At 47.0% G+C, this 20,234-nt stretch overlaps 1 protein-coding gene across 1 annotated transcript in view; it reads left to right on the top strand.

Moving 5' to 3' along the window:
* Positions 1-20,234, top strand: part of CCDC88B (coiled-coil domain containing 88B) — a 62,981-nt gene that overhangs the window by 26,948 nt on the left and 15,799 nt on the right. The window contains exons 14-22 of the mRNA XM_048504204.1: positions 83-201; positions 5,900-6,032; positions 9,420-9,572; positions 10,243-10,404; positions 11,512-11,789; positions 14,402-14,545; positions 15,122-15,308; positions 17,138-17,283; positions 19,167-19,262. Coding sequence (XP_048360161.1) covers positions 83-201; positions 5,900-6,032; positions 9,420-9,572; positions 10,243-10,404; positions 11,512-11,789; positions 14,402-14,545; positions 15,122-15,308; positions 17,138-17,283; positions 19,167-19,262 — 1,418 coding nt within the window. The remainder of the gene's footprint in view (positions 1-82; positions 202-5,899; positions 6,033-9,419; positions 9,573-10,242; positions 10,405-11,511; positions 11,790-14,401; positions 14,546-15,121; positions 15,309-17,137; positions 17,284-19,166; positions 19,263-20,234) is intronic.

The following is a 20,234-nucleotide window of genomic DNA, read 5'->3' on the forward strand; positions in this document are numbered from 1 at the left end:
AAATGCCACAGCAGCATTTTGAGCACAGTGGGGAATATCCCCATGGGAAGGCAGCTTCATATGCAGTGTGAAATTCTTGCAGGACCTCCAGAGGGTAAAGGCAAAGGGCGAAGAGAAGGAAACAGCTTTGGCTCAGCTGAGAGAGCAGCTGTTAAGGAAAGAAGGTGGTTCCAAGGAAGAGCTACAGAGCACGGAGTGCAGGTAAGAACCAGACAAAGTGGTGGAAAGTGCCACCAAATCGCAAACAACTTATAGGGACCTTGCTGGATTTTCAAGGCAAACTGAGGTGGTTTGCCATTGCCTGCCTCTACATAGTGACTCTGGTGGTCTCCAGGGCAGCTATGATTAGCTTCTGAGATCTGACACCATTGACCTAGCCTGGCCCACCCGGGTCAGGCTCCTGGACAAGAGCAGCATTTAATTTCTGAACCATCCAGGATTTCATTGGTCTAGCTGGAATATTTCTTCTCCCACTCCCATAATACTAGAATGCAGCATCATCCACTGAAGTTGAAGGGTGGCAGGAATCAGGACAGACAAAAGGAAGCATTTTACCACACAGTGTATAGTTTATTTGTAGAACTTACTGCCACAGGATGTGGTCATGGCCGCCAATTTGGAAGGCTTTAAAAGGGGAGTGGACAAATTGATGGAGGCCTGGGTTATCAACCACTACTAAATATGATGGATATCTACTCCCTGATGTAACAGGCAGTATGCCTCTTTAAGTTGGTTGCCAGGGAACACAAGCAAGATAATGCTGTTGCAGTCTTCCTGTCTGTGGGCTTCCAAGAGGTAGCTGGTTGGCCACTGTGTGAACAGGATGCTGAACTTTATGGGCCTTTGGTCTGATGACCATAGGTGTCAAACTCACGGCCCTCCAGATGTTATGGACTAATCACAATAACTCCAGTAAAATTTTGAAGTAAAAAGCTTAGTATGATAAGCAAATTACCGCTGTTTCTGTTATATATATAGTACAAAATGTAAATAATAAATTGAAATAGGTAAGAAGGGTTAGATTATATTATTGGAAACGGAGAAATTAGTTGTTTAGAAAGACGAAATATCTTATAGATAAGAGGGGAAGTCAAGGGTGAAGGGTGGTAAGTGGGGGAGGGTAGGAGTGGGAGGGAATGAGAACTAGAAACAAAGGAGCAGTATTGAGTTACACTAAAGCAATTTGTAGTTCTTTTTTATTATACACTGTACAACTCTGATGTAAGATTGTAGATGAAAGTGATATATTATTGTATTTATATGGGAAATTCTAATAAAGATTTACAAAACAGATGTTATGGACTACAGTTCCCATCATTCCCTGCCAGCATGCTGGCAGGGGATTATGGGAACTGTAGTCCATAACATCTGGAGGGCTGCAAGTTTGATGATGGGAACTGTAGTCCATAACATCTGGAAGGCTGCGAGTTTGTCTGATCCAATATGGCTCTTATGTTCTTAACATCTTAACAGAGCCCTTCTGGGATTGGGCGGAATATAAATCCAATAAATAAATAAATAAACATCTAGTACCACTAGTTAGTTAAGAATCCCAAGTTCATGTTAAGGTCAAGGGGATGGGATAACAGTGTCTCAAATTTGTTAATGCATTCATATTCAGATATTTCATGTTGGATTCTCCCTTAGAAGTTTCTGTACAAGAGAGCTGTATCTTTCAGACCAGCGACAGAATATCTTGGAGGATTCCTAGTAACTTCCTGTTACATCTACTTGTGTTATTTCATCCTTCACTAGGTTTTGCGTTTTGCCTCTGCAACAACAGTTCTGGGAGTATCTCACACCCCATTCTGAGTAAACAGGTTCTTCTGTAGATCAGATCTGGTTTTGTACCTCCCCTTGCCTTTCAGTTATATCTACAAACCATCTTGATGGATTCTATAATTCATGTATCTGATGAAGTGTGCTCTGACCCACTAAAGTTTATGCCAGAATAAATGTAGTTAGTATTTAAGATGCCATAGGATCCCTGTTTTATTCTGCAGCTACAGACTAACATGGCTATGCATCTGGTATTAAAAAGGACTAGAAAAGGAAAGCTAATCCTTATAGGGTTTCTGTTGAAATCCAGGGTGTGTCGCAATCAAACCAGATAAGCATTGCAAAAGGTGGACACAAAAGCAGAACTTACAATTAGTACCCAGATACCGGTAGTTAGCATACACTTCCAAAGCCTCTTTTGTTCACTAGCAATTGTACTCAGATAAGCAAAAAAACTACCGCACAAGAGTGAAGCTATTGTCAACAAAACACAGCTTCTTCCTAGGGCTCAGTTCTTTAGCAAGTGAACTTAGCTAACAAGAGGAGCTTTGCAAGATATCAGCTGCATGTCAATTTAGATTAGACGAACACAGAATGAAAAAACTGAATTGAAAACTACATTTTAGCTTATGCATTAGATTCAAAATGTGAGAATATGCAGTGACTTCATCCCCCTCCTTATTAGTTCATGTAGGAACTTTTCTTAGGTTACTGAGTTAGAATATCTGCTATGGGAAGAACAATTTCATTTTCGTTGAGGGTCAGGAGGAAAGAAATACTGGTCAAGGGGTCGCTCCCCACTTACCTCTTCGTGTGCAACTCCGCAGCGTCCCCGCGCCGAAAAGCCTCCGCGGCTTATGACCACGGAGACTATTTGCCCAACCCCCACTCATTTGCTGCCAATTTTACAAAGGAGACTTAACGCTGGCTGACCAGAGAACGGGAGTTTCGTGGAAATAGAGGCAATGAAGCGTTTTCATTGGCTGGCACAGGTGTGTGTCATGGAGGAGTGCGGGCCTCCATTTCATTGGCTGGGACTGAGAATTAGTCGTTTTTGATAGGCCTCGGATGTCTGCCGCGTCATCAGAAAGGCTGGAAGCTTTGGGAAGCCATTTGTTTGAAGACGTCTGCACATGCCGGGATGTCCAGCATAAAAAAGAAAAAGTGAAAAATCAGTTCTTGCATAGCCGCCACCTAACTACTCTGGTCTGCTCTGCAACACCTCACAATGAATTTGCAGAAGCTAAATTCGCCAGGAATTTGCAGCAATAAACCGCAAACAAAGGGAACAATATCGTCCGCACGGGTCACGTTGTGCACACGTCTCGAAATGCCTGCATTGTAATATAGGAGTGTCACGATGATGATTCCTACCGATCTTCATGTGGCTTCATTCCGCGCACTGACGGTGACGCCCTCCCCAAACAAAATGGAGGATTCTTTCCCCTGATTGGCCGGAAAGCTCTGCGCCCCTGCGAATCAACCGCGCGTCATCTTCCGGGTTCCCCACCACCCCACCACCCCGGGCCAAGCGCGGGGTTTGGGAAAATGTTGCTGTTTTTCGAAGAGCAGATTTGACGCGCGCCAGGGAGGAGGAAGAGCGGCAATTTCTGCGCAGCCGCACAGTGGACACTGGGGATGTGGGGAACGTCCTGGCTCCCCGCGTCTGAACAAGAGAAAACCCCGTGGCTAATGGTGAGTGGGGAGCGACCCATGGAGAAGAGTTGAAATCGGCCTCTTTTAAATTTTCAAATGTTGGCAGGCATTGCTATCTTGTATTTGTGACCCTATCTCACTGCTCTCTTTGGATATAGATCTGAGTATGTGAAAAATGCTCTATTATATAGTTTCAGACGATAGCTATGTTGGTCTGTCATAGAACAGCTAGGTTCAATCCCAGGAGCACCTTTGAGACAATCCCAGTAGCAACTCAGAGACAAGATTTTCAGAGAATAAGCTTTCCAGAGTCAAAGTTAACTGAGTTTTCACCCTCAAAAGCTTATACCCTGAAAATCTTGTTTTCTACAGTGCTGCTGGACTTGAAACTAGCTGAACGTATATATTTATTTAGAAGCTAACCAATTCCACACACACCCCAAAACATAAGAACATAAGAACTAGCCTGCTGGATCAGACCAGAGTCAATCTAGTCCAGCACTCTGCTACTTGCAGTGGCCCACCAGGTGCCTTTGGGATCTCACATGCAGGAGGTGAAAGCAATGGCCTTCTGCTGCTGCTGCTCCTGAGCACCTGGTCTGCTAAGGCATTTGCAATCTGAGATCAAGGAGGATCAAGATTGGTAGCCATAGATCGACTTCTCCTCCATAAATCTGTCCAAGCCCTTTTTAAAGCTATCCAGGTTAGTGGCCATCACCACCTCCTGTGGCAGCATATTCCAAACCTCCCTTGTTAACCTTATAGGAAATAGGTAGATCATGAAAATAATGATCATCATGTTATTTGTTTATATCCTTTTGTTTTGGCAGCCGGTTACAAGGATGGACTCTTGCACATTCTGTCTCTGGCACATGTTAATTAATTCAGCTGCATCTTAGTAACTTCCTGCTATGTCTGCTTGTCTCATTTCATCTTAGATTTTAAATGTTGCATATCTGACAACTGTTGGGAGAGTCTCACAACCATTCAGAGTAAACTGATTGCTCTACTTTCTGCTGCCTCAGAGACTAAGACACGGAGTAATGAATTCAAGGTGCAGGAAAAGAGATTCCACCAAACTTTAGGAAGAACTTTCTGACTGTCAGGGCAGTTCTACAATGGGATAAATGTATTAGATAAAAGCTGACAGATAGGATCCAAACACCACAGGAAGATAGAGAGCCAGCGTGGTGTAGTGGTTAAGAGCAGGTGCACTCTAATCTGGAGAATCGGGTTTCCCACTCCTCCACCTCAGTGGTGGAGGCTTATCTGGTGAACCAGATGTGTTTCCGCACTCTTACATTCTTGCTGGGTGACTTTGAGCTAGTCACAGTTCTTTGGAACTCTCTCAGCTGCACCTACTTCACAAGGTTGTGGGGAGAGAAAGGGAAAGGAGCTTGTAGGCCACCTTGAGTCTTCTTACAGAAGAGAAAGGTGGGGTATAAATCCAGTGGCGTATTTGCCTAGGGACATGGGGTACCCTATGTCCCTGGGCACCCCACTAGTGGAGGGTGCAAAAATTTCAGGTATGTTTGTGTGTTTTTCTATTTGTTAGTGTTTTTTCAGTTTTCGGCCTGTAGAGGGCGCTGATTTTAGGCTAGCAGCACCAAAATTTCAGGGATTTTTCAGGAGACTCTCCTGATGATACCAACCAAGTTAGGTGAGGTTTGGTTTAGGGGGTCCAAAGTTATGGACTCCCAAAAGGGGTGCCCCATCCCCCATTGTTTCCAATGGGAGCTAATAGGAGATGGGGGCTACACCTGTGAGGGTCCATAACTTTGGCCCCCCTGAACCAAACTTCACCAAACCTGGGTGGTATCATCAAGAGAGTCTCCTAAATATACTCTGAAATTTTGGTGCTGCTAGCTTAACAATTGCACCCCTGACAGCAGGCACCCCCCCAAATTTCCCCAGATTCTCCCTTTAAGGTGGATTTAAAAGAGTTTGGGCTCCCTAGTTTATAATGCTGTTTGGGGATGGATTCCACTGGAGGTGTTTTGTGAGAGATGATGCTGACATTTATTTGGTAAATGTTTTGCTGGGGTGAATTGTGAGAGACTTACATGCTTAATATACACTTGCATTGGCTTGGAGCTGTTTCTCAGGCTAACAACCTACCTCACAGGGGTTGGTGTGAGGTCAAAATTAGGAAAGAGAGTTGGTGGGGAGAGAACCATGTATGTTTTGCTGGGGGTGGGAGGTGTTTTGTAAGCTGGTGCAAAAAATCATTGTTTGGTCGTGGTGGGGAAGGGTGGCCGCCCATACGGGGTGGGGGGGCCTCCAAATTCAGGTTTTGTCCATGGGCTCCAGTTTGCCTAGATACGCCTCGGTATAAATCCAAACGACTACTACTCCTTCTGCTACTACTCCTCTTTCTTCTTCAAAGCTCATTGTGGACATCTGCTACCCAAACAGGTAAAGTTAGCAAGTCTGAGTAATATGCATTTCCCTCTCCTGTTCCCAGCCCTGTTGAAAATCAGGAGCTCCAAGACAGAGCTTCCTCAGGGAAGAAGCTGGAGGAAGAGAACAGCACCCTCAAGAGGCAGGTTCAAGAACTGCATTCTCTCAACCAGCAACTTACATATGACCTTCAGAAGGTGAGAAGCTGCAATGGTGCTCCTTCATTGACCCTTGTGTATATCGTGTAAATCCAACAGGTTTGCAGAACCCTCAAATGTTTTTCTTAAATAATTTTTTATTGTATCATTTGAATATTCCATTTTATATTAATACTCTTCTTCATTCATTTTCAAACAATACATTTTCCCCTTTTTCCCCTCCCCCCTGTATTTTCTTCATAGTTTTATCAAACAAACAGCAGTAAGTTCATTCTTTGTAATCTCTTCTCCCGTATCTCCTCATTGACTCCAGCTTCTTTCATCCAGTCCGTATATATTGTCCATATCTTCAAAATTTCGCTCTGTTTATCTTGCCACATTTTATTTTTTGTTATTATATCGAAAATGTCCAGTGTCACTTGTTCCCAGATATATTCCAACCATTTCTGGATTGTCCATTTTTTCTTTTCTTTCCAGCCTAAAGCTATAGTTGCATGTGCTGTTTTGATCATTATTTTATACATGTAGCTATATTTTTTTATCTACCCTTCTATCCTCCATTACACCCATGAACATTAAATCATTATTTATCCCAATATTAATCTTCACCAGTTTCTCGATATATAACATTACAGTTGTCCAAAATTTTTTCACTTCTATACATTCCGTCCACATATGGCTATAACAGAACCCTAAAATGTAGCTGGTTTGCCATTGCCAAAACCAGTGTGGTGAGGTGGTTAAGAGTGACAGACTCTAATCTGGAGAACCAAATTTGATTCCCCACTCCTCCACATGAGCGACAGACTGTAATCTGGAGAATCAGATTTGATTCCAGACTCCTCCACATGAAGACTGCTGGGTGACCTAAGGCCAGCCATAGTTCCCTCAGAAATCTCTGAGTCCCACCCACCCACCCACCCACCACACAAGGTGTTTGAGGAGGGGGAGGGAAGGCAGTTGTAAACTGCTTTGAGATTCCTTATGGTAGAGAAAAAACAGGGTACCAAAAAACCTCTCCTTTTTCTTCCTCTTGCTTGGAGGTCTTTTTCTTCCTCTTGCTTGGAGGTCTCACTTCTAAGTGCTGGCCCTGCTTAGCTTCCAAGATGTGACGAGTTTGGGCTGTCCCATGCCACCTTCCCTCACAGCCAGGCCTTGCTTATTAGGGCCCCTTCCTGACACACGAGGCGACTCAGGTTCGACTTGTGTTGGCGGAATAGTTACCTGAGCTCGAGTCCTCCCGTTTCTCCGCACAGAAGCTGACTCGTGTCTCCGGAGCCGAGCTCAGAGGGCGGGACCACCTCCCTGCGCTGCGTTCTGATTGGGACGAGTCTCCCTTTCTGCACATGCCCAAAGCTTCTCACCACTGCCACGAGTCTCCTGTTCTGCGCATGGGCAAAATACTGAGCTGTGATTGGCTGGCTGGCAGAGTCGAGGCGACGGAGATTCCGCACTCGGCCAGCTTCAGCTTGAGTGCAACCCGAGTCCGCCAGTCGACTCGACTCCCCAGTCGAGCTTCCTACCGAGGAAATTCAACGGGGCAGAGAGGGGGGTGAGTCGAGGTAGTCAGACCACGAGAGGAATCCGGGCAGCTACATCTGTGCGGAGGACTCGGATCAGACCCAAGTTGATCTAAGGTCGACTCCTACAATGCGGAAGGGGCTTAGACATAAAGTTAAATAAAGTATCACAGTCCAGGGGCAGTTACCATAATAAATCTAGTTTGCACTAAACATGGTTTGACTTCAAAATGTACAGAAGACAGCCCGTGATTCAGACCTGCTTTTGTTAACTGCTTTAGTTTCACCAGTTCAGTTCTGTCTGCTTGATGCCGCAGCCTCTGCAGGCGAAGAGGCAGTGGCTAACATGGGTTGTCAATTCAAACATTGCATTGAACCATGTTTAACACAGACCATGGTTTACAAGTCCATTCCAGACCAAGGTCTGTGATTCTGGTTTACTGTTTGATTGCAACCAGATATTGTACCAAACCATAGTTAAGCTTCTCTAACTGTGGCTTGACATGGCACAGACATAGTGTTGAAGTTTATTTTAACCATGGTTAGTTTGTGAAACCCAGGCTCATTCCGCACATGCAGAATAATGCACTTTCAAACTGCTTTCAGTGCTCTTTGAAGCTGTGCGGAATGGCAAAATCCACTTGCAAACAGTTGTGAAAGTGGTTTGAAAACGCATTATTTTGTGTGTGCGGAAGGGACCCAAGATTCAGCTGACAAGCAATCACTCAAAATCTAATCTGCCTTAACAAATGCTGGTTTGACTTCCTTCTGTCTATAGCCAGGGGTGGCATCGCCAGAGAACAAACCAGGATTAAGCCAGGATGCCTATACACAGTCTTTCAAAACCATTGTTAAGACCAACTATGGTTATTAAACCTGCTTTGGATCCTAGCTTGATAGATCCTCAACTAACCATAAGTAGTAGAGAGTCCTCATTCACACAGTCAACTACAGCTGAGTTGACTTCTGAATTAAGTGAACCATAAAGCCTTGTCTGATATGCCAGCCATGACAGAAGGGAAATTTGAACTCAGATTTCTAGGCTCTTATTGTTAGTTGAGCCCACTAAATTGCACCAGCTCCCTCTAGGAGCAGAGGCTGGCACTGCAATGTGTATGTATATTAAATGTTGCCCACTCGCATGTCAATCTATATTATGTTGCGTCTTCCTCTTTTCCTGCTGCCTTCAACTTTTCTTAGCATTATTGTCTTTTCCAATGACTCTTGTCTTTTCATAATATGGCTGAAGTACAATAGCCTCAGTTTAGTCATTTTAGTTTTTAGAGAGAGCTCAGGGTTGATGTGTTCTAGAATCCACCGATTTGTCTTTTTGGCGATCCATGGTATCTGTCAGATTTTCCTCCAAAACTACATTTCAAAGGAATCAGCTTTCTTCACTGTCCAACTTTCACACCCGTACATATCAATGGAGAATACCATGGTTTGAATTACCTTAATCTTGGTCACCAGCAACACATCCTTAAAGAGTTTTCTCTAGCTCCTTCCTATTCTCAATCTCCTTCTGATTTCTTGGTTGCAGTCTCCCTGTGGTTGATGATGGAGCCAAAGAAAAATAAATCTTGAGCAATTTCAGTTTCTGCAATACCCTGTTTCTCCGAAAATAAGACATCCCCTGAGAATAAGACATAGTAGAGGTTTTGCTGAAGTGCTAAATATAAAGCATCCCCTGAAAGTAAGACGTAGCAAAGTTTTTGTTTGGAAGCATGCCCGGCGAACAGAACACCAGAGCATGCAGCTGTGGAGTGGAAAAATAAGATATCCCCTGAAAATAAGACATAGCGCATCTTTGGGAGCAAAAATTAATATAAGACACTGTCTTATTTTCAGAGAAACACGGTAGGTCAGTTGTAGTCCAGAATCAACCTTGGGTTTTTTTTCTTTCCAGGCAAAGAGAAGTTCTTTTGTTCCTCCATCGCTGGAAGAACCTACAGTTCAGAGCACCGAGGGACAGAAACAGCCTTCCCCCTGCCTGCCCCCCTTCCAGGCCAATACAGAAAGTGAAGCCCTGAGTGTGAATCTCACTGAAGTGGAATACAGAGTGAGTTTACAGGGACCAGGATTGAAAGACGTCCCTAGATCTCGTGCCCAGATTCCACCCCCAGCCTACTCCCTCCCCACATTCCCAGGTCAATTTAGCAGCTCTCACAAGTCACTCGAAGCACAGCATTCATGAACAGCAGAATAAAATAAAGCCATAGCTCCACTTACTGACAACGACGGGAATGATTACGTATCTCAATTCGCTTCAGTGCTGTTTAAGGAACTCCAAAGCACTACAGGGAGTTGCTGTGATTCGCTGGTTGCATCGGTTGAGAGGGCATCAGTGCAGGGATTGTAACTGGCTGCTGAAAGGGTTTGATGTCTGCTAAAGCAGGCGGAGAAAAGTCTGGTTGCAGGTTTCTCTGCTCCCCAAGTGTGGTGGGATGAAAGTATCTCTTTACAAATGAAGACGGTTCTCGGGCATGCATCCACGCCTGCCTGGAAAGATAGCCTTTCTAGAAGGGCTTGGACCTGCACCCTATTTCTAGCATAGCAAGGGCTCTTGTAATTGGTCTGGCCTACGTGGGTGTCTAGTTTCCCTGAACCAGAACCCCATTCTTGACTAGTACAATGTGGATACCTGCAGGAGGCCATTGAACTGTGCCAGGTGGGGAAAGCTCCACATTTGCTGTGGCTTCCTCATTTCAGACCGGTCCTGCCCTTTACAGAACGCTGCTCTCCAGGATGAGAAACTGGCACTTACAGCACAGCTGGGCCAGCTGGACTCGCAAGTCAGCAGCCTGAAGGAGGCGCTGCTGAGCCTGCAGGGTCAGAGGTCCGAGGCGAAGGAAGAAAGCGGGAGATGGCAGAAGCAGAATGGTGAATTGCAAGTAAGCATCACCCTTTGAAGTTTAGACACCTATCCTTCCACAGAGCTAGGGGCTAATGTTTTGGAAGGTGCCCCTTCTATTCTATTTTATTCCTCCGGTTTCGGAGTCCCCCTGTCATCTAGGGGACTCACTTTTTGTTCTGTTCCCCACTCCTTGGAAGGGTTTAATTGGGGTTATTGCTGACGCCATTTTTATTGAATTTACCGCTGTGTTTTAAATTTTTAAATTTTAATTTAATGGGGTTTTTGTTTGTATATATTATATGTAGAATCTGTGTTGTGCACCGCCCAGAGCCCTCCGGGGGTTGGGCGGTATAAAAATCCCATAAATAAATAAAATAAATAAAAGGAGGGTTGAGTCTTAAATAGGGTTGCCAATCTCCAGGTGGGGCCTGAAGATCTCTTGGGATTATAACCTATCTCCAGACTACAGAGATTAGTTCCCCTAGGAAAAAAATGGCAATTTCAGAAGGTGAACCCCATGGTGTACCATAGATTCTCGGTAAAATGCCTTCCCAAATTCCCTCATCCACAGCTACTTCCCTCAAAATCTCCAGGAATTTCCTGTTTCTTGGAGGAAGGGGGGTCAGTTCTGTATGTGCTTTGCTCCCTTGAGGGGTCAACTTGGCATCAAACAGCTTTAAGTCCAGCATTGAACACCTGCAGTTTAAATCTGCAAGGAGATAAGATGGATTTAAAGCTGTTTGGTGCCGAATGGACCACTGAACGGTGCAGAACAGATACAGAACTGAACCATCTCTCCCCCCCCACCCCCCCACTCCACCCTGAAGAAACAGCAATTTAGAAGGGAGGAAAATGAGAATGCCAAACCAGGATTCATAAGCACATTAAAACAGATATGTCGGTCCAAGGCCACTAAGGGCTTTGTTGGTAAATGAATGAATGATTCTCATGAGCTATTCATATTATTTTGTTGTCAATGGGTTTCATCATTCTGGATGCCACTTGAAAGGTACTGCGAATAGAAAGATGAGGTTATAAATGCAGCTTAAACAATGGGCTGGGGAGAGAAATGTTCCCTGCCCCCAAGGAGTTCCATCCTTGCCTTTCGGCGCCTTGGCCTTAAACCCACGCCTTGCTCTGACAGGTGGAGACAGCAGCATTGCGTTCCCAAAAAGCATTACTGGACTTTCAGGCCCTGGAGCTGCGGCAAAGGCTGGCCGGCCTGGAGGCAGAATCTCGCAGAGCCCACCAGGAACAGGAGGAGTGGCGGGGCCGCTATGAAGCTCTCCTGCGGGACCACGACCGCTTGACAGTTTTGCACGAGAGGCAGGGAGCTGACCTGGAGGGGCTGCTGGGTAAGCACGCTAGCCTCAAGGGGGCGCTGCGCAGCCTGGAACAGGAGCACCGCGAACTACAGGACAGGTAACCCTGGGGAAGGGAATCTGCAAGCTGTGGGACGGAATGGGAATGGAGGGGGCTAACCAGGGTTAGTACAGCGAGCTCAGAAAATCAGCTTAGACCTGGGGACTCCTTTGCCATGAATTCACTAAGGATCCTTACACATATTACACTCTCTGTCTGTCTGTCTGTCTGTCTGTCTGTCTGTCTGTCTGTCACACACACACACACACACACACACACACACACACACACACTCAGCAGTTCTGGCCTACCTTACAAGTCTGTTGTGAATGCAGCTGGCATGTAGCTAGCATTAACAGACTTTGTCCTTTTATAGTAAAACAATTCAAGTTAGTAAAACAATTTTGGATTAAAAGGAAGTGTTGGCAGATAATGTGTGTGAAGGACTTTGAATGTTGAAAATGCTAGGTGAATGCTCGAGATGCCAGCCTCCAGGTAGAATCTGGGGATCCCCTGCAATCACAGCTCTTCTCTAGACTACAGAGATCAGATCTCCTGGAGAAAATTGATGTTTTGGAGCGTGGACTCTATGGTATTGTACCCCACTGAGGTCCCTGTCCCCAAGCTCCATCCCTAAATATCCATGCCCAATCTGGATCTGGCAACCCTACCCCCGCCCCGATCCAGGGGTGCAAGGGGAGAAAATGGTGCCCAGGGCAAAATGGTGCCTGGGCACCACCCCCCACAGCGGCGCCCCCCGCAGGGGCGTTGTTCTGCCCCCCCCCCTACCTTTTTCTGCAGCTTTCTGCCAGCTGAAGACGGGCCAGGCTAATGGGGCGGGACCAGTCCTGTCGAGGTGGGGCAAGGGGGCGGGGGCAATTTTCCGCCCCCACCGGCACATGCCCGGTGCACAGCAAATCCCTCTTTCCCCTTATATCTACGCCTCTGCCCTCATCCCTTGCTGGTGCCCAGAGGAACCTGACAAACTTAGTGCTAAGTATTGTTAATGATAAAGATCTTACCTGCCAGTAGAACACCTGCGGTGGTGTAGTGGTTAAGAGCAGTGGACTCTAATCTGGAGAACCAGGTTTGATTCCCCCCTCCTTCGTATGAGTGGCTGACTCTAATCTGGTGAACTGGATTTGTTTCCCCGCTCCTCCTCACAAAGCCTGCTGGGTGACCTTGGGCCAGTCCCAGTTCTCTCTGAACTCTCCCAGCCCCACCTACCTCACAAGGTGTCTGTTGTGGGGAGGGGAAAGAGGAGGAGTTTGTAAGCCTCTTTGGGTCTCCTTACAGGAGAGGATTAGGGTTAGGGATATACATCCAAACTCTTCTTCTTCTCTTCTGGTTGCAAATTTGCTTTCGCAAATTCACCCCACTAATTTCTCTCCCCTTCCTTCTTTATCTGAACTTCCAGTTTTCTTTGGCTCTGAATCTCCCTTTGGCGGTTTTTCAAACACCCCTATCAAACAAGGGAGGCAGAATGAACAGGTGTGTGAGCTAGCTGGATAAAAAGGCAATTAATCTCCCATAGGAACTCGGCAGCCCAATCTTTGCTGACCTTGCAAAATCTTAGGTGATTTTAGAAAGAGTCATGTTCCCCCGACTCGGAGGTCTGACCTCTTGATCCCAGATTTATGCAGTCTGGTTGCAGTGATTTCAAGGAGGCAGTTCACGCATGAGAGTGAGATATAGGTCGATTCCCCAGATCCAGGTTGCCAGATCCAGGTTGGGCAAATTATCCTGTGATACTCATGGCAAAAATCACGGTTTCTGCAAGCACTCCCTACGGCTTAAGGGCTGAACGTGGCTTCATCCCGATTCTGGCGCATGCCCTCCCCCTTATCACGCATTTTTCGGAAACCTGCATGGAAGTGCAGCTTTTTGAAAAACGTGCCAAGGCTGGTTCAGTGGGGAGATTCAGGGGACAGAGTCGGCTTATTTTTCCTGCCCTAGGGAGTGATGTGGAGCCTTCCAGCCAATCAGAGTGCAGTGGGCTGTGCGCAAAGCACGCACAGCCTTTTTTTTTTGTTGAGCGCTGACTGTGGCTATGAAGAAACGCTTCTGTGGGGAGGGGAACAGAAAACATGCACACACGCGTAGCACCGACTGGTTTAGAATGATGAAGCTGCGCATCTATGAAGCTGCACGTGAAAACAAACCGAGCACGGAATATTGTTCCCACTCCAACGCAATCAGAAGAAAGCTGATGAAACGCAGAGGCGGGGAAATTCTGGCTACGCATCAACGTAGCGATGTGCAAAAAAAGTTTTTTTAAAAAAAGTTCCCGCCCCAACACAACAGCCAATCAGGACGAGGAAGAAAAGATCCGCTGAGCAGATTGCGCGTTCGTGGGGAGTGTTTCGCTGCTTGAGACCACGATAGACTTCAAGGTCCTCACTAGAGGGAGGCTGCAGTGGGGAGGGAGAAACTGTGATAAAAAGGTGCTGCATCTTTTTGGAACTGGGGTGTATCCGGCTTAATTTCTCAGTGGGGATCCACCATAAACCCATTTAACTGTTTAAAATTATCATCATTCTGTACGCGGAACTAGTAAATTATAGGTGCTCCAGCAAAATAATTGCATACGTGATGAACATCGTGTGCCTTCCCAAGTGCCGCTTTGGCCTAGCTCAGATTCAGCTTGGTCCCTCCATCTTTCCCACTTACAGGCATAACCACCTGGAGGGGCAAAGAGCTGGTCTTGAACAGAGGGAAGAGGTGGTGCGGGGGCAACAGAAGAGACTGGAGGAAGCCGAGCGAGATCACCAGGAGCTGAAAAAGCAACACAGCCACCTGACGGAGGAGCACGACAAGTAAAGGGAGCTGGGAATCGACTGACTCTTAGTGGTGGGAAGGGCCATCCAATCACAGCCTGCTTATGGCAGCCTCGTAGGGCAGGGGGTCCCCAATGTGGTAGCAGAGGGCACCATGGCGCCCACCAAAACCTTTTCTGGTGCCCACCAAGTGTTTTTAGAAAATGGGTGGAAGCAGGTAGGGGTTTTTCTCAGCAAGGCTTCGGATTGACTACCGGCGATTTGGTTGACTGTGCAGATTTTTATAAACATTGCTTTAGAAAAATCTGTACACAGCGCAAGAATCTACACTGTGTTACTGAAGTGAAGCTGCGGCCACCATTTTGCAGCCGCCGTGACCACACTGTCATCTTTATCCTGTCAAGGGTATAGTCTAGGCCCGTGGTGGCGAACCTTTGGCCATGCTGGCAGGGGCTGATGGGAATTGTAGTCCATAACATCTGGAGTGCCAAAGGTTCGCCACCACTGGTCTAGGCCAGCCAAAAATGGAGCTTTCCAGGATCCTGACTTTGCTGCTCTGGGACACGGGATTGTAGCCTTCTACAACTTTTTTGACGCTCCTGGTCACTTCCACAGGGTGAAGCAGATACTGGCACAGTCAGAAAGGACACAAGATGACCTCCAGGGGGAGCTTCGTAGCTTGAGGAACCGGATGACGAGTCTGCAGCTGGAGCAGGCCAGATGGGAGGCAGAGAACGGGGCCCTGAAGGAGCAGAATCAGCAGCTGGACACGACGTTGGGGCGCCTCAGCACCCAATGCGAAGTAAGCGTTGCCCTACACCTTGCACAGAACACATCCTGTTTGGCCTCGATGCCAGAAAGAGGAGTTTGTGTCGTAAAGGTCCCGCCCCGACACGGCATGCCAGCCAATCAGGAGAGACCCGCAAAGGAGATTGCGTGGTAGTGGGGATTGCTACAATTCTGGGATCCAAGATAGGCCTACTCAGTGGTGGAGAACCTTTGGCACTCCAGATGTTATGGACTACAATTCCCATCAGCCCCCTCCAGTATGGCCAATTGGCCATACTGGAGGGGGCTGATGGGAATTGTAGTCCATAACATCTGGAGTGCCAAAGGTTCGCCACCATGGGCCTACATGTCTTCACTGTGGCGGGGAGGTTGAAACCTCGATTCAAGGGTGCGGTTTCTTTCCACACTTGGTTTGATCTAGATAGAAATTCCCCGTGGGGAATTGACCTCAAAGTGGCTCACAATCTCCTTTCCTTTCCCCCGCCCTCCTCCACAACAAACACCCTGTGAGGTGGGTGGGGCTGAGAGAGCTCCGAAGAACTGTGACTACTAGCCCATAGTCACCAGATAAGCCTCTGCATCTCCATAAGCCTCCACACCTCAAGTGGCAGAGCGCGGAATCAAACCCGGTTCTCCAGATTAGAGTGCACCTGCTCTTAGCCACTACACCACGCTGGTGGTGGAGCTGGGAAGAACTTAACATTTCTCAGCAGCATCTGCACTACTTGGATGGAAAGAAATGCTGGATGGGATTGCTCTTCCATTTAAGGGGGTTGTTCCTGGAACTGGGCTTCCTGTTGGATAAGCAGCTGGCAGCGGTAGCTAGGGGTGCCTTTCAACATCTTTGGCAGGTGACCCAGCTGCAGTCTTTCCTGGACAGAAAAGATTTTGATATTATGGTAAATGCTCTGGTAACATCTAGATTATTTATTTATTTTATTTATTTATTATTTAAATTTATAGATCGTTATTTAAATTTATTAGATCATTGCAGTGCATTCTGGTGGGGTTGCCCTTGACGTCTGTCCAGAAGTTATAGCTGGTACAGATTGCTGCAGCCGGAGTGCTGACTGGAGTGGGTTGTAGGCACTGTAGCACTCCAGTTTTGTTCCACATATACTTGCTTACAGTTTGTTTCCAGGCTCAATCCAAGGTTCTGGTGTTGGCCTTTAAAACCCTGTATAGCTTGGGACCAACATACCTTAAGGCACAGGTGTCAAACTCGCGGCCCTCCAGATGTTATGGACTACAGTTCCCACCATCCCCTGCCAGCATGATGCTGGCAGGGGATGATGGGAACTGTAGTCCATAACATCTGGAGGGCTGCGAGTTTGACACCTGTGCCTTAAGGACTGCCTTTTTCCATACAAACCTATCTGCTTACTCCGGTTATCCTCCGAGCCCCAGCTTTGGTTGCCCTCGCCATTTAAGGCTAAATGGGTGGCAACCCAAAAATGGGTTATTTGTATATGAGTTTTCAAATTTAATGATATTTTAACTGTACTTTAATTGCTTAAATGTTTTAATGCTTTAATGTTAGCTGCCTTCTAAACCAAGAGTGGGTGAGAAGATGGCATAAATTTTTTTTAAAATAAATAAACCTGCTCTAAGGAATTGCTAACAGAGGGTTCTGGGAAACAGGTACAGCACTGTGATGTATCCATTCTCCTGAAAGCTAACATGAGGGGACATCATATCCCATCAGCCCCTGCCAGCAGGGGCTGATGGGAATTGTAGTCCATGAACATCTGAAGTGCCAGAGTTGGACACCCCGGGTGTAGCAGCACAGTCCATGCCACCTACCAACAGGGGATCCTCTTTTTTCATTCCTTCTGCCCTTAGCTCCTGGCCCAGTTGAAGGGGAACCAGGAAGAGGAGAACCACCACCTTCTGCAGGAGATCCAGGCACTAAGCAGGGAGAACAGGCGCCTGCTGGAACGCAGCATGGAGAGCCGCGAGCATTTCCAGGAAGAGCAGCGTCAGTACCTGTGAGTGACTGAGCCCCCTGGTGGCTGGGCAGAAGCTCCACAGTTGTTTTGCAGGGGGCTCTTGGGCCCAGTCCTACTGCTGGATTAGCTGGTGGCAGCTATGGCCAAGGGTGCCTTTTGCCACCTGTGGCCCATTCTGGGCTGAAAAGATCTGGCCACTGTGGTGTGTGCTCTGCTTACATCTAGGTTAGAGTACCACAGTGGCGTAGCGAGGAGGTGTATGTGGGCGGGGGGGGGGGGAGCTGGAGCCCCAGGCTTCACTTCCTTGGGGGCACATTGCAGGGCTGTCCCCCTCCCGCAGCTGCACCCCTGCAGTTGAACACTGGCAAGCGGGACTCACCTTGCCCCCATATTCCACGTGGAGATCGGGGACATCCTGCATAAGAGAGAAAGAGAATTGAATTAGGAATGTTATGGCAAAACTTTAAACTAAACAAGAGTCTAAATATTGTTTAGTTTGGTGAAGAGAAGGTTAAGAGGTGACATGATAGCCAGGTTTAGCTATTTGAAGGGATGTCATGTTGGTGAGGGGGAGAGATTGTTTTCTGCGGCTCCAGGAAGTAGGACCAGAAGTAATGGGTTCAAGGTGAAGAAAAAGAGATTCCACCTGGACATCAGGAAAAACCTCCTGAGAGTAAGGGCTGTTCAACAGTGGAATGTACTACCTTGGAGTGTGGTGGAGTCTCCTTCTTTGGAGAGAGGCTCGATGGCCATCTGTCAGGAGTGCTTTGATTGTGTGCTCCTGCATTTCAGGGGGTTGGACTTGATGGCCCTTGGGGTCTCTCCCAACTCTATGATTCTATTCTATTCTGATTCTATTGTAGCAATATCTGAAATGAGCCCCATGGCGCATTGTAAACTGCAGTACGGCCATCAAAGCTCCACTCACGACTTGAGTTCAATCCCAACAGAAGTTAATTTCACATAGCCAGTTCAAGGTTGACTCAGCTTCCCATCCTTCTAAGGCAGATAAAATTAGTATCTAGCTCGCTAGAGATAAAGTGTAGATGACTGGGGAAGGCAATGGAAACCCACCCCATAAACAAAGTCTGCCCAGTAAACGTCATGACGTGACATCACACAGTGATGACCCGGGTGCTTGCACCTCTACCTTTATCTGAAATCTACAAAAGAAAAAAGAATGTTCTAAAAACAATAAACCACAGATCAAACGACCAAAGCAGTGTTTCCCAACCTTTTCAACGTCGCGGTACCCTTGACCTCGCTCTTCATATCTCAGGGTACCCTTGAGGTTCATTTGATTTTTTTTGCATTTTTTTAGGGTTTTTTTTCTGTTTTTGGCCTGTAGGTGGGGAGAGTGGCAAGCAGGGGGAGGGGAGGGGAGGGGAGGGAAAGCAGTGTTGACAGCCGCGTTGTTTGTTTGCCTAAATTCGGCATGGATTGGGGGGATTTAAAGGGAGAGCTCCCTTTAAATCTACCCCCCCCCCAATCCACACCGAATTTAGGCAATAAAACAATGCTGTTTTTCAGTGTTGTTTAAAGGGAGCCTATGAGGCTTCCACACACACCCCTTCAAAATCCATTTGATTCCGGTGGGGGGGGGGGAGGCGGTAGCATTCTCATGGTACCCCTGGGACGTGCTCAGGGTACCCCAGGGTACCACAGAACCCTGGTTGGGAATCACTGGACTAAAGTCTAAAATCTAACTTTCTAATTAGTTGCCTGAAAAAGGATGAGTTGGATTCTGTGGGGAGCCAATTTCAGAAGGTAGGACCACTACCAAGAAGGTAGTCACCATTCTCCTGGTGTCTGTAGGCTGGGACATCTTAAGCAAGGCCTGCTCTGTTGATCTCAGCACAGATAAAGTTCTGGAAGCATTTAAGTGCAACACTTACTCCCCCACCCACCTATCTCCTCCACAGGGACAAACTAGGTGAACTGCGTAGGGAGAAGCAGAAACTGGTGGAGAAGATTATGGACCAGTACCGGGTGCTGGAGCCAACCCTTCCTCGTGGCAAGTAAGTCCAAACACTTTACAGTTTCTGATCCAAAGGGGCGTTGTAGCCACTGGGTCTCCTTTGGGGCCAGCCTGGAATATGGCGCCCATCAGTATCAATGGTTTCAGAAGGCTGGGGGGGGGCAGGGGGGGGCGCAACCTGCTATCCTCCCAGAGCAGTGAACACAGTAGAGGCAGGTAATACATGAACAATTTTATTTGACCATTGAATGTGCAAATTTGGTCCCTCACAGGGAAATTCCTTCACTCCCTGTATCTCATACCCTTCAGTTGCCTCTCCTCACTGCATGCCCACGAGACAACCTGCTTCCTCTTCACTACCCTGAGTCCACCTCTTCTTTCCCACTCCTCACCATGGCTGTCCTTAAGTCAATGCTCAATAGCAGCCTACAAACAGGGAGCCATGGAAAGGGCTTGGTTGGCATCTTTCCCTTCACATCCCAGAGGAGGAGGAGGAGGAGGAGGAGGAGGAATTTGGATTTATACCCCCACCTTTCTCTCCTGTAAGGACACTCAAGGTGGCCTACAAGCTCCTTTCCCTTCCTCTCCCCACAACAGACACCTTGTGAGGTAGGTGGGGCTGAGAGAGTCCTGAGAGAACTGTGACTAGCCCAAGGTCACCCAGCAGGAATGAAGAAGTGCAGAAACACATCTAGTACACCAGATAATAATAATAATAATAATAATAATAATAATAATAATAATAATAATAATAATAATAATAATGACCATCAATCGAGCACTGCATCCAAGAAGTGATGTAGACAGACTCTACCTGGCAAGGTCAGAAGGAGGAAGAGGACTGCTCCAGGTCAAGCAATCAGTAGAGGAAGAGAAAAGAGGCCTGAAAGAATACATCCAAGAAAGTCAAGAGCCAGCATTGAAAGAAGTCCACAAGGCTGAGATGCTGAAAGCCAAAGAATCAAAAGAAGAGTATAGAGCCCAACAGTTTAAAAACACTTAAAAGGGAGCA

The sequence above is a fragment of the Sphaerodactylus townsendi genome, linkage group LG01, assembly GCF_021028975.2.
Source record: "Sphaerodactylus townsendi isolate TG3544 linkage group LG01, MPM_Stown_v2.3, whole genome shotgun sequence".
NCBI classification, from domain to species: Eukaryota; Metazoa; Chordata; class Lepidosauria; order Squamata; family Sphaerodactylidae; genus Sphaerodactylus; species Sphaerodactylus townsendi.